General features: G+C 38.0%; 1 protein-coding gene across 1 annotated transcript in view; it reads right to left on the bottom strand.

Annotated features, from left to right (window-relative positions):
- Positions 1-168: 168 nt before the first annotated feature.
- Positions 169-14,145, bottom strand: part of RAD51 (RAD51 recombinase) — a 36,011-nt gene continuing 22,034 nt past the window's right edge. Inside the window, exons 6-10 of the mRNA XM_027553550.1 lie at positions 10,491-10,585; positions 2,805-2,918; positions 2,328-2,457; positions 1,994-2,115; positions 169-1,536 (exon numbers count right to left, since the gene is read on the bottom strand). Coding sequence (XP_027409351.1) covers positions 1,413-1,536; positions 1,994-2,115; positions 2,328-2,457; positions 2,805-2,918; positions 10,491-10,585 — 585 coding nt within the window. The 3' untranslated portion in view covers positions 169-1,412. The remainder of the gene's footprint in view (positions 1,537-1,993; positions 2,116-2,327; positions 2,458-2,804; positions 2,919-10,490; positions 10,586-14,145) is intronic.

Below are 14,145 nucleotides of genomic sequence, written 5' to 3'. Positions count from 1 at the left end.
AGTGATTATAATCCCCTTTCTATGTTTGTTTTCATCTCCTTATTCTTTCTTGGCACTTCAATAACTGTTTCCTACTGGGAGGCTATTGCAGACAAGTAGAAAAATAGTACCAAATAGTTTAGAATAAGCTCTTTGGTTAAAGAAAAATTGAGACAAGTTTTTAGGTCAAGGTCACTTAAAATACTTTATAGATCTAAAAGACTGAGATGCTTTTATATAAGAACCAAGCTTTCATTCCAGAGTCTGTCACTGTGGGTTTATTACATCATTCCAGGTTTGTTTTGTGATGGAAAAAAATGGAAGAAGATTTAGGAGGCACTCTGGTCTATAGTCAGGGAACAGCTGTTTTTAAAACAAAGTTGCATTAAATTTTGTCCTCCTATCTCCTTACATAGAGTAGGCTCAACACAGGCAACAGCCGAGATTTGCACTGCCTCTCCACCCAATTCTAGCCAAGAGGCCCTCTGAAAGTGGAAGAGTTGCTTAAAACTCATGCTGAGTAGAAGTGAAGGGGAAGGAGTAATCTCAAAGCCCTAAAAAGCAGAATAATCTAGGCAAGTACCAGATTTATACAGTACAAACCTTAATAGAAACAAAGGCCATAGGAATGCTATGGAGTAGCTATCTTGCGATATTTTCTATGAGTTTAAAGGAGAATAAAGGGAATCACCTGAAGGTTGGGACTTCCCCTTTAAAACTGAAAATGTAAAGTAATAGAAACTGATCATTCCTTCCCAGAGCCAAAACAGTATTATGTAGGCCCTATGTTGAAATATTCAGCTTGTACCAGGATAACTCCTATAAATAGCACATTCCCTACAAATAACTACTTTATTAGCAGCCCCACACTGAATCTACTTAAAGAGCTTCTGAAATGAGTATCTTGAATTGCTCTTAATATTAAAACAAAATTCTTACATAAGCTAATTCAGACATACAAACTTAAAAACCTGCTTCTGATTTAACAGTTTTTACTGATGAAGGGAAAAGAACCTGTGAGGCGACCCACTCCATTTGCTACGTAGCTCAGGTATTTTTTTCCCAACATTAACACAGAGAAGTCAGGTCTCTCCAGCTTTAGTTAGTTCTCTTGGAGACATGAGAGTGGCCAACAGCAGTTAGTTCTGAGTCAATCCCAAGGCGCTATGATGTCAAAGGTATTTCACACCTACCCCCCAAACCAAAGAATTCACATAGAGATTAATATATTCTAGAAGGAATAAACATTTCAGGTCAGCTTGTGACTACTGACTTGTCTCGTGTTTACACCGTAAGAAAAGCTGATATAATAGCTGTTTTCCTGAAAGCCTTTTTCTGCAGTCACAATAGGAAGAAGCCTGTGAAAAACTCCAGGGAGCAGTCCTTTCCATTAGTCTGCAGCGCTTAAGGTTTATCACAGGAAAAAAAACAATTCAGTCTTTGGCATCTCCCACTCCATCTGCATTGATGGCAAACATAGCTTCAGCTTCAGGAAGACAAGGAGAGTCATAGATTTTGCAGATTCTGGTTTCCCCTCTTCCTTTTCGCAGGTACAGTCTGCGGCAAAGACACAGACCAAAGCACCAAAATTACTATAATTAAAAAATTCTATTCCTGATCTATTTATGGTAGATCTAAAAGGTTTTTAGACTTATATGCTAACTAGAAGGATTTTAGGGGATCTTTCTGTATTCCTTAGGGTACTTCTAATCCAGAGAAATCCATTTCTGCTCACCCCCTGCCCCCAGTGGATTTCCTATATTGAAACCTTTTTTAAAAAAATGATGAGACATTAATTCTTCAAATGTATTCTTCCACACTTGAGCTTTTAATTCCTTTGTGAACTAAAAGCAAACATTTGTTTTAACCAGAGCGTGATAATTAGGTTAAGCAAAGGCTCCCGTATCTAATTACAGACTAGGCCTTTAACAAGGTGTAAATGGAAATATTCTTTTCATGTCCACCTCACAGTAATATGACATTCCACAATGAAGCGCCTGTCCCATCACTGTACCTTGTTGTTGAGGCGTGAGCAATGATATTTCCTCCAATAGGTTTTTTAGGATCTGCAGCAAACATGGCTGCTCCATCCACTTGGGCTACCACCTGGTTGGTGATTACCACTGCTACACCAAACTGACAGGGAAAGGATAAACGTCATTTTTTGTGGTCAGACATTCCAAGAACCTTACTGCTGCCACTCCATCCCCCACAAAGCAATGAATGACTAAAGTCTCTATATCTAACTGATATCTAGATACCAGACTCCAGTATTGGCCTCCTGGCAAGGCTACTGGAATTCATAGCTCTTGAAATTAGGTATTCTCTGTCCCTACCCCAAAACTTACCTCATCAGCAAGTCGCAAAAGCATCCGCAGAAACCTGGCCAAGTGCATCTGCCTGGCTGAAAGCTCACCTCGACCCGAATAGTCCGTTCTGTAGAGGGCAGTGGCACTGTCTACAATTAGCAGTGCATACCTACAGGGAACACAGATTCTCTGAAGCCTGTTTCTAGACGCCGATGTCAGATTTTGCTCCCTTTCCCACTACCCTAACATTTTATATTTATGGCTACACTTATTTATTTATACAACATGCACTTGAGTTATCCTATAACAAAATTTCCAACAAGTTCAGGTGAATTATAGTTTCATATTTTAACAGTGACTTGACCTAAATCACAAAGCAAGGGTGTCAAAATAGGAACTAAAACTCGAATCTTCCCATTTCTAATTCAAGCTACTATCAAATTTGCCACAGCCTGTACAAGATTCAAGCCAAGGGCTCTGGGAAAACATGTTCAGTATCTTCTACTGCCCACATACCTGGACTCAACCATCATGGCCGATGCCTGATAAAGGAGCTGGGTCTGGTGGTCTGTGTTGAACCCTCGGGCATATGCTACATTATCCAGGACATCACTGCCAGAGAGGCCATATCTAGAAGAGAGAACATGTTGAGGCTGATACAAAACTAAGGCAATGAAATTACCTGAATGGGTAGGTAAGAAGTGATAGTAAGAAGGCTAAAGAATATAATTCCCTTTCTATTAGGAAGCCCAGGGAAACTACAGAGAAAGATATAACAGCAACTGCGTTACAGTAGATCTACCTGGCAGGACTTCAGAATAAATCAATCTATTCTTTGAGGACTCCTGAACTAGAATGATAAATTTCCAAATATAAGGAAACAATCAATGTTCTCCTGGAAAAACAAAAGGCAGCATGACAGATTTAGGACTGAAACAAAAACAATCACTCAAAGATCAATTAAACAAAATCATATAAACTGTTTGTTGTATAGGAATAAAACCTCCTAAACCCAAAACCCTAAGGACTCAAAACTGTAAGAGTCCTATACTTAAGAGAAATAAGTGTACTCCATCTGTTCTCCCCTTTTTCTTGCTAGTAACAAGTTATAGAATCTGTGACATGGATCTAGTATGGTTAAATAAGTAATACCTTAATTCATCTTATATTTCAATAATGATTTTTCACCTTTGCATCAAAAAATACCTTTCTTAGAACCCCTTTTCCTCCTGCCCCCAATCCCTCCCAGCATCAGGGTCTTTTCCAGTGAGTTAACGCTTCGCATGAGGTGGCCAAAGTACTGGAGTTTCAGCTTTAGCATCATTCCTTCCAAAGAACACCCAGGGCTGATCTCCTTTAGAATGGACTGGTTGGATCTCCTTGCAGTCCAAGGGACTCTCAAGAGTCTTCTCCAACACCACAGTTTAAAAGCATCAATTCTTCGGCGCTCAGCTTTCTTCCCAGTCCAACTCTCACATCCATACATGACCACAGGAAAAACCATAGCTTTGACTAGGTGGCCCTAGTTGGCAAAGTAATATCTTTGCCAAAGTAATACTTTGTTGGCAAAGTAATATCTCTGCTTTTTTTTTTTCTTTAAATATCTCTGCTTTTTAATGGGCTGTCTAGGTTGGTCATAACCTTCCTTCCAAGGAGTAAGCGTCTTTTAATTTCATGGCTGCAGTCACCATCTGCAGTGATTTTGGAGCCCCCCAAAAATAAAGGCTGACACTGTTTCCCTATCTATCTCCCATGAACTGATGGGACCAGATGCCATGATCTTCGTTTTCTGAATGTTGAGCTTTAAGCCAACTTTTTCACTCTCCTCTTTCACTTTCATCAAGAGACTTTTTAGTTCCTCTTCACTTTCTGCCGTAAGGGTGGTGTCATCTGCATATCTGAGGTTATTGATATTTCTCCCGGCAATCTTGATTCCAGCTTGTGCTTCTTCCAGCCCAGCGTTTCTCATGATGTACTCTGCAAAGAAGTTAAATAAGCAGGGTGACAATATACAGCCTTGATGTACTCCTTTTCCTATTTGGAACCAGTCTGTTGTTCCATGTCCAGTTCTAACTGTTGCTTCCTGACCTGCATATAGGTTTCTCAAGAGGCAGGTCAGGTTGTCTGGGATTCCCATCTCTTTCAGAATTTTCCACAGTTTATGATCCACACAGTCAAAGGCTTTGGCATAGTCAGCTTGTCATTAAATGTATCTTAATAGGATCCCATTTCTTCAAAAGTGGTTTGATTTATTCATCTATCAAGACTCAGCTAAATGCCAGTACTTTTATAAAAGCTTCCCTGTATCTCTTGAATAGATGTGATTCCCCTTCTTCTGCACTTTGAGAAAACTTGATTTAGGCCTTTTTATGGCACTTGTGAGGAGCTACCTGCCATTCTTTTACTAGACTAAAAATTCCTTGAGGGAAAAGACTATGCCTTTCCAACTAGCACATTTTTTTTTATACCTAGTAAATTCTGAATAAACATTGCTGAATATGAAGTTTTTAACCATAATCCAAACAAAAGGAGAATCATATGTCATCACTTTAACTCAAGTAATATTTTCAGATTAAGGTTACCTAAAATCATTACAGTTCAAAAGTATAATACTGACTCCCTTATGTAACAGTTCAAAAGATAGTCTGTTGAAATAAAATCTATGTGCTATAATTTCTTGAGATCCAGAAGTCTCTATGCTTAAGAGTTTATCTTTTAAGAGAAGCAATCTATTCTATGTAAAGATTCTGATCATTACAAAAGCATATACTACGTCAAGCCTACTCTTCTGAGACTTAGCTTTAGTAGCTTTCCTCTGTTTTCCTACCCAAAAGAATAGAAAAACAAAAGAATGTCTAGCACTTGAAATAATCCTGCAATAAGATGAGCCTCGATATCAGGAGATCCCACTCCTCCCAACTGAATTTTCTACATCTTTCAATGGATTCATCATATTTGGCAAACCCGGTCTTTGCACTTCCCTGGACAGTTCACCAGTTATTCTTTGCCATTATCAATACAAAGGGAAGTTTAGCTGTTTTGTTTGCTTTTTAAAGTGGATTGATGATGATAAATTTGTTGAGTCTAGGCATGGAGACAAGAAAATGAAGCAAACACAGTTTTACCTTAGGATCATGACCAAATGGGGATGAAAAGATAAATTTTCTGTATTTAAGTCATAACTATAAGATAGAAAAAAGACTGAAGAGGCCTAAGTACTATACTACATAAACCTTCTAGTCTTGCCTCAAGAAACATTGATATAATCTACTATCAGGAATGGAGACTAACTTCTGCTGTTAGAATACAGATGTTACTAGAAAAACAGAGTCATCCTGGCCTTTCTTTCAGCAGAGTTCATAAAGATGATTATGGGGATCTCTGTGCTGATATTCTTGAAGTAGTAGAGAATTTTCAGTTCCTACAACTTGGAAAAAGCTGGCTGGAAATCAGTATCACTCATCACCAGGGAAATACAAATCAGAACCACAGGAGTCTATCACCTGTCAGGGTGGCTGTTCTCCCAAAGAAAAGAAACGCTGCCAAGGATGCGGAGAAGAGTGAACCCTCAGGCACTGTTCGTGGGAATATAAACTGGTACAGTCACTGTGGAGAATGGTGTGGAGGTTTGTCAGGAAACTAAATTATCATATGATCGAGTAATTTCACTGCTGTGTATGTATCTAAAGAAAAAAGACATTCAAAAAGATGTATGCATCCCAGTGTTCATAGTATTATTCACAACAGCCAAGATAAGGAAGCAACCTAACCTGCCAACAACAGAGGAATGGATAAAGATGTGGTATATATATTCAATAGAATATTACTAAGCCGTAACAAAGAATGAAATCTTGTCATTTGTAACAACATGGATAGACCTGGAGGGCATTATGCTTAGTGAAATAAGTCAGACAAAGAAAGACAAATACTGTATGTTATCACTTATATGTGGGACTTAATAAATAAATAGAACAGAACAGAAACAGACTCAAAGATACAGAGAACAAGTAGTTACCAGGGCGGAGAAGAATGGGGGAGGGACAAAAAAGGGGTAAAGGATTAAGAGGTACAGACTATTATATATATTAACAAAATAAATAAGCCACAAGGATATATTGCACAGGTAATATAGCCAATATTTTCTAATAACTTTAAATGGAGTATAATCTATAAAAATATTAAATCAGTATGTTATACACCTGAAACTAATATAATATTGTAATCAACTATATGTGGGACTTCCCTGGAGGTCCAGTGGTTAAGAATCCACCTTCCAATGCAGGGCACATGAGTTTAATCCCTGGTTGAAGAACTAAGATCCCACATGCTGCAGGGCTACTGTGCCCCTGTGCCACAACTAAGACCAGTTGCAGGGACTTCTGGTGGTCCAGTGGCTAAGACTCCAATCTCTCAATGTGTGGGGCTTGGGTTTGATCCCTTGAGATTTAGTCAGGGGACTAAATCTCACATGCTGCAACTAAGACCTGGCACAGCCAAACAATGAAATATTTTAAAAAGAATAATAAATAAGAATAAAATGAATTCCATCAAAAAGCAAAAAAGACCAGATGCAACCAAATATAAAAAAATCAACTATACATCAAGTATTCTATACACACATAAAAACTTATATAGTGCTGTATGTCAATTATATCAATCAAACTGGAAGATAAAATGGGAATTTTCATAGTAAAAACAAAAAAGCATGTAAGTTTGAAAAATTCAGCTGTATTGCCTCAAGGGAGTTCTGTCATTCTTTCTTTCATAGTATTTTAAATACATTCCAAAAGGGTAGGGACACTGTGGCAAGCAATGGTGGCCATGGTTTTCCAACTCAGCAAGCATCCCAATCACCTGGGGAGCTTGGCACACCACTGCTGGACCCTATCCTCAGTCTCTTGGTCATCTCTATTTCTGTAGATCTGTAGTGGAATCAGAGGACAGTGAAGGACAGGACTCTTTGCGACCCCATGGACTGTAGCCTACCAGGCTCCTCCCTCCATGGGATAGGCAGACGCTTTAACCTCTGAGCCACCAGGGAAGCCACAGGGATTCAGAGGATCTGCATTTCAATTTCCCAAGTGATGGTAATGCAGTTATAGGGAGGACTAGAGTCTTAGAGAAGGCACTGGCAACCCACTCCAGTACTCTTGGCCTGGAGAATCCCATGGACGGAGGAGCCTGGTAGGCTGCAGTCCATGGGGTCGCTGAGGGTCGGACACGACTGAGGGACTTCACTTTCACTTTTCACCTTCATGCATTGGAGAAGGAAACGGCAACCCACTACAGTGTTCCTGCCTGGAGAATCCCAGGGATGGGGGAGCCTGGTGGGCTGCCGCCTATGGGGTCGCACAGTCGGACATGACTGAAGTGACTTAGCAGCAGCAGAGTCTTAGAAACCTCTGAGCTAGTCATCTGAATGTGAGTTAATATTCTTCAACAGAATATGGCAAAAATTTATCAATAAGGGTTGTTCTCTTGTGGAAGGAAATTAGGTATTAATTATCTTAGGAGGCCCTGTCCTGTAACTTTCTCAGATATATAAATTTAAATGCAATATACATAAATATAAACTCAATTATAAAAATTTTCCTGATAGAAGTGATTAAAATGAATTAAATTTCTAAACATTTTTCTTTTAGTTGACAAAACAGCCATAAACATGGCTCTAATAAATATTAGTTCATTAACAAACATCGAATGCGCTGTTCTAGGGCTTGGGGATACAGTGAATGGTCAAAACAAAGTCCCAGTCCTCATAACATTCTACTATCTCATATATCCTATCTGAACACTCATTTATACTATTGGACAAAATCTTAGTGACTTTATCCAAAAGAACTCTTCAACTAATAAAGTAGCGTACTTAATTAAAAGTGTTTTCTGTAGAACACCAAAATCAACTTTGGGAAGGAATATACATTTTGATATACTCATCTTTGGTAAACTAAAATCAGGTTGCAAGAAAGTAATTCTTTTTTCCTGACAGGGATTTTCTAAGAAGAAGCAAAGGGCTACAGTTATTGTTCCAGCCTAATTTTATGCCTCAGTGGTGTATATCTGATGACTTGGATTCCTCCAATTATAAAATGGGAAAGACAATTCTGTTATAAAACTAGTGAATTCTCCTTAACTTAGCAAGGCAGGTTCCAATGTGAATCCAACATCTCAAAGGGCTACAGTTATTGTTCCAGCCTAATGTTATGCCTCAGTGGTGTATATCTGATGACTTGGATTCCTCCAATTATAAAATGGGAAAGACAATTCTGTTATAAAACTAGTGAATTCTCCTTAACTTAGCAAGGCAGGTTCCAATGTGAATCCAACATCTCAACATGCAATTAAATTTCATTTAATCATCACTAGGTTTCAGTAAAATGTGTGGTAGGAATCAAATTATCATATTTGACCCTAGACAAGGGAAAATTAAGGAAAACAATTTTGAAAGTTTATTTGAAAGCTGTATTAGGGGATGTAGGAAAATTACCAATTCTTTTGTTTAAATAAAATAAATTATTACTTATTTGGCTGCACCAGGTCTTAGTTGCAGAATGTGGGATCTATTAACAGTTCCCTGACAAGGGATTGAACCCAGCCCCCCTTGCACTGGGAGTGCAGAGTCTTAGCTACTGGACCACTAGGGAGGTCCCGAAAAATGTACAAATTCCTTACCAGCTTTTCTGAGGTATAATTTATATACCATAAAATTGATGTGTTTTAAGTGTAAAATTCAATGACTTTAATAATTCAATTTTAGAACATTTATTTCCATTGCTCAGAAAGATTTCTCCAATCTATCTGCAGTTACTTTCTGTTCCTACTCCCTGCCCCAGGCAACCATGCATCTACTGTCTCTACAGATTTTCCTTCTGGGAATTTCAAATAAATGTAATTCTATTTGGTCTCTTCTGTCTAGCTTCTGTCATTTAGCATGTTGTTGGGGTTTGTCCATGTTATAACATGTATCATTACTTCATTCCTTTTAGCTGTTTAGTAGTATTCCATTGTATGGATATGCCACATTTTATTTATTCATTCATCAGTGGATGGACAATTGGGTTGTTTCTAGGTTTTGGCTATTTAATAATACTTATAAACATCCACAAACAAGTCTCTGTGTGGACATGTTTACATACCTCTTGGGTACATAACCAGAGTGTAATTGCTGGGTTATATGGCAAATTTATGTTTAAATGTCACAGTTTTTATTGTCAACTCTCGATTCTATTCCATTGATCCATATGTCTATCCTTAAGGCAGCACCACACTGTCTTGATTACTATTGTTTATAGTAAGTTTTAAAATTGGGAAAACTGAGACCTCCAATTTTGTTCTTTTTTTCTCCTCCAAGAATGTTTTGGCTGTTCTGGGTCCTTGATGTTTCTATATTAATTTTATAATCAGCTTGTCAGTATCTGGAAAAAAGGCTGGTGGAATTTCAATAGGCACTGTATTGAATTTGTAGATCAATTTGATATTATTTTTAATAATATCACATCTTCCAATCCATGAATGTGAAATATTTCTCTATGTAGATATTCTTCAGTTTCTTTCAGCAATGTTAGCTATCAGTGTACAAGTCTTGGACTTCTGTTAAATTTATTACTATTTCATTCTTTTTGATACTACTGCGAATGGAATTATTTTCTTAAGTTTTGAATTGTTCATTGCTAGTATATAGAAATACAATGGATTTTGGTATATTGAAATTGCATCCTTTGAACTAATTTAGTTCTAGTAGTTTTTTGTGTATGTAGCTTCTTAAGATTTTCTACATATAGGATCATTTCATTGACTAATGAAGATAGTTTATATTTTCTATTCCAATCTGGATGCTTTTTATTTTATTTTCTTGTACTGGCTGGGACCTTCAGTACAATGTGAATATAAGTGGTGAGTGTGGAGATCTTTGCCTTATTCCCAATCTTAAGGAGAAAACATTCAGATTTTCACCATTAAAAATGATGCCAGCTGTAGGTTTTTGTAGATGCTCTTTATCAGGGCATCTGATAAATGCTGTATCCATTACGGAGAGTAAGGTATTAGTCCCCAACAATAAGGTTATTCTTTTGAAACACACATACAACTTTGGGATATGGAGCAATAAGACAGAGGAAAAGACACCCTTCAGCCAGACTAAGCCTGGCAATCACTACAGTGACAGATGGAGCCATGTTTCTCTTGTCTGATCCAGTAACCTACCTCTCAGCCACTGCTAGCAGCCGTTCTGGCCTAAAGGTACCTTCGGTGTCAATGTACATGGCCTTTCCTTCACCTCCACCTCGGTCAATGGGAAGCTAGAGAGAAAAAGAACAGTGGAAATGACACTGTACTTCTGATATAACTGAACAACTTCCTTCTGACGGGCCTATAATCACTTCCACTCCCAGTAAAGCAAAAAGAAAAATAAAGTGACAATAAGATCTAGGGAGGAGACACTCACTTCTGAGAGAAGTGCATCTAGTAGTAGGTATGGAGGTCACTGTGAGGCTAGAGTCTGGCCAGAGTTGAAGAGTGCTTGGAAATATATACCAAAGTAAGTGATAAAATTATTTTTTTTAAAAACATACACTTCTTCCAATTAAAAAAAAAATTTCTACCATTGTTTACCAGCAAAAGACTGATCAAGTCTCTCAAGGCAATTTGGAAGATCATTTACTTAGCTTTAATAAGCAAGAGACTCTGATCCAATACCCAAATCATTTTATCATATCCAGATCACACTTAAACGAGCAGAGCTCATATTTACTGAGCAGAGTTCATTCCTTCGGGTTGCTGAAGGAGATTGGCAAATACCCCAGGGGCATCCCTAGCACATTTAATAGGTGTTTGCTCTAATAGTACACAGATATTGAAAATAAACAAACATAGAAAAGGAAAAATAATCAGAGTTTAAAAAAAAAAAAGAAAGAAAATGGAGGAATGCCAGGAAAACTGTCTCATGAGCTGTTCAGGGAAATCTGCTTTAGGTACCTATCCCATCCCAGATACTGAGTTCTACCAATTTTAAGTGAATGTGGCTAAATGGTAGTTTCCACCCTTGAAATCTACTTTGGAACCTTTAAATTCTGAGGAGAATCCCTTACAGCGGTTTACATTAAGTGCCTGGTAATGCCAAAATTTTGTCTTTTCCGATTCTGAGAAAAAGGATTTTTTTCAAAATTACAAAAGTACTACATGCTTGTATTAAAAATTCAAGCAATATAGAAATGAGTGGGGAAAAAAAAAAAGGAAAATTTCTTCTTTTAGAAACTCCCATCTCCCAGATCATTTTCTGTGTATTTTCATACAAACACTTTTTATATGATTCTGCCACTTGGTATGTGACCCTGAGAATATTACTTCTCAGTTTTTACATTTTGTGTAAAATGTAATAAAACCTACTTATGGCACTGTTTTGAAGATGAGATAATTCACGCTAAGTGTTTAGCACAGTGCCTGATACATAGAAGGCATCTGGAAGACTCAAGCTGTCCTCCACCTCTAGGGCACTGACTTTAGCATATATTAAATTACAGAAGGCTTCGTTAATTTGGAAAGGGGAAAATGATTATGTTGTCATTTGGTAGGCTGGCAGATAAAATTGTTCAAACTATAGGAATTTGTGGAAAGAGCAAAAGATATATATACAACAGAAGAATGTCTTCAGAAAGCAGAAACTGCCTCGGTTTTTGGGGAGGAGAAAATCTTGACATTCAGGGGCCTAAGTCCATAGGAATTAAAATGAATGAGCTTCTCCTTTCTCTCACTTTCTTGCATCTTTAGTACTAGCATGAGTTCTTTTCCAGCTAAACAGACCTCCTTGGGCAGAAGGGAAGCCATGAGTGTCTGGACAGGGCATTGGTAGGCAGACTGACAGCAGAGAAGTGGACTGCTGGCCTGGTCACAGGGGGATGGACTATGTGCTGTACACCCCTGCTCATTTTGTCTCCTTTGCCTCACCCTTCCAGTGTCACCTCAGCTATCTCCTGTTGCTGGGCTGACCACCAAGGTAGCTATTTGTAATAACCACTTAGTACCATAAGCAGAGACATCACTTTGCCGACAGAGGTTCATATACTCAAAGCTATGGTTTTTCCAGTAGTCATGTATGGATGTGAGAGTGGGACCATAAAGAAGGCTCAGCGCTGAAGAACTGATGCTTTTGAACTGTGGTGTTGGAGAAGACTTTTGAGAGTCCCTTGGACAGCCAAGGAGATCAAACCAATCAATCCTAAAGGAAATCAACCCTGAATATTCATTGGAAGGACTGATGCTGAAGCTCCAATACTTTGGCCACCTGATGCAAAGAGCTGACTCACTGGAAAAGACTCTGATGTTGGGAGAGACTGAGGGCAAGAGAAGGGGGCGACAGAGGATGAAACAGTTGGATGGCATCACTGACTCAGTGAACATAAGTTTGAGCAAACTCACAGAAATAGTGAAGGACAGAGAAGGCTGGCGTGCTGCAGTTCATGAGGCTGCAAAGAGTCGGACACGATTTAGTGACCGAACAACCACAACAACCGTAATTTAATCTTATTTCATAATCATGCAAGCTGTTTTGAACTTTCACCATTTTATAATGCTATGGTGTAAATTCTTTCTACATATATTCTTGATTGTATGTGAAGAGTTTTCTAAGACACATTTTCTGTCAAGGGCATGTGCATTTAAAATTTGTACTTAACACTGTCCGCTCAGGATTTTAAAATTATTCTAGTACTGTGAACAAACATGGGCTATTCATTTTTATAACCTAAGTATGACTCTTAACTTTATATAACTTCACTATTAGACAGATCTGATACATAACAGGGTTTCACTTCATTAAGTTGAGAAAATCTGAACAAATAAGAGGTGATAATATTTAGATTTAAATCTAATCTAACAGCCTCTTTATACCTCTGGTTCCAGCTCTTAGGCTAGCGACATGTAATCCTTTCCATTACTAATGAATTAGAACTTTTTTTCTCTGACAAAAATATCAAAGATCCAGTTATTCAGCCAACTGTGAATGTTCAGTTGTTTTTATAGAGAGGGTATGTTTTAAAATTTTGCTTCAGTTTATTGTAAACAGGCATTATCTGACTAATAAACATTCCCGAGATAGGAGTCTGTCTGTACAACTTAAGAGCATCAGCATGCTATGCTGAGTTGCCAATGGCAACTACAGATATTGTGTAATGTACCCTAAATATTTATTCCATGTGAATCCCTGTCAAAACAACATAGGGAAAACATTTCTATTTTTAGAGGTCACATATCATATCAGATGACCCACATCTGAGTGATATTTTAAATAGTTCTATTTCCTTTTAGCTAAAATTTTCTAATGGTGCTTGAGCAATAAGCTGTAGCTCCGGCAGCTTGACTGTACCACTGTTCCTCTTCTCAATGCTTCCCCTCTATCCTAAAAGTTCTTATATCCCCCTCTTTTCTCCTCGGAGTTATTTATGAGATGAGCCAACATAGCTTATGTCTACTTGATACTGGAATCCTAATGCGGCTACATGTGGTGACATTTTGGTTGCAATGGAAAAGATCAGCAGAGTTACTGAGGAGAGAAACAATCAAAATGAGAATGAGAAAGGAAAGTGATGAGAAAAACAGGAGACCAAGTTGTGCCTCCTGTTAGTAGATAAACTTTTATTCATGCAGAATGAAAATATTTTCCTATCTCAAGAAATGGTATTGACCACTTCAAGACAGTAGTGTTGACTGATGCACATTATCTGTAAAATGGGAAAAAAAAAAAAGAGAGAGACAGATTTTCTTGGGTGACTTGAGAGAATCAGTCTCATAGTATAAGCCTCTGCAGATATATGTGTTTCACTAAATGTGAACTCTATCCAAGACACAGTCCTAACAAAATCCA

Source organism: Bos indicus x Bos taurus, chromosome 10 (assembly GCF_003369695.1).
Source record: "Bos indicus x Bos taurus breed Angus x Brahman F1 hybrid chromosome 10, Bos_hybrid_MaternalHap_v2.0, whole genome shotgun sequence".
Taxonomy (NCBI): domain Eukaryota; kingdom Metazoa; phylum Chordata; class Mammalia; order Artiodactyla; family Bovidae; genus Bos; species Bos indicus x Bos taurus.
The sequence above is the reverse complement of the archived record's forward strand: the minus strand, read 5'-3'. Positions and strand labels throughout refer to the sequence as shown.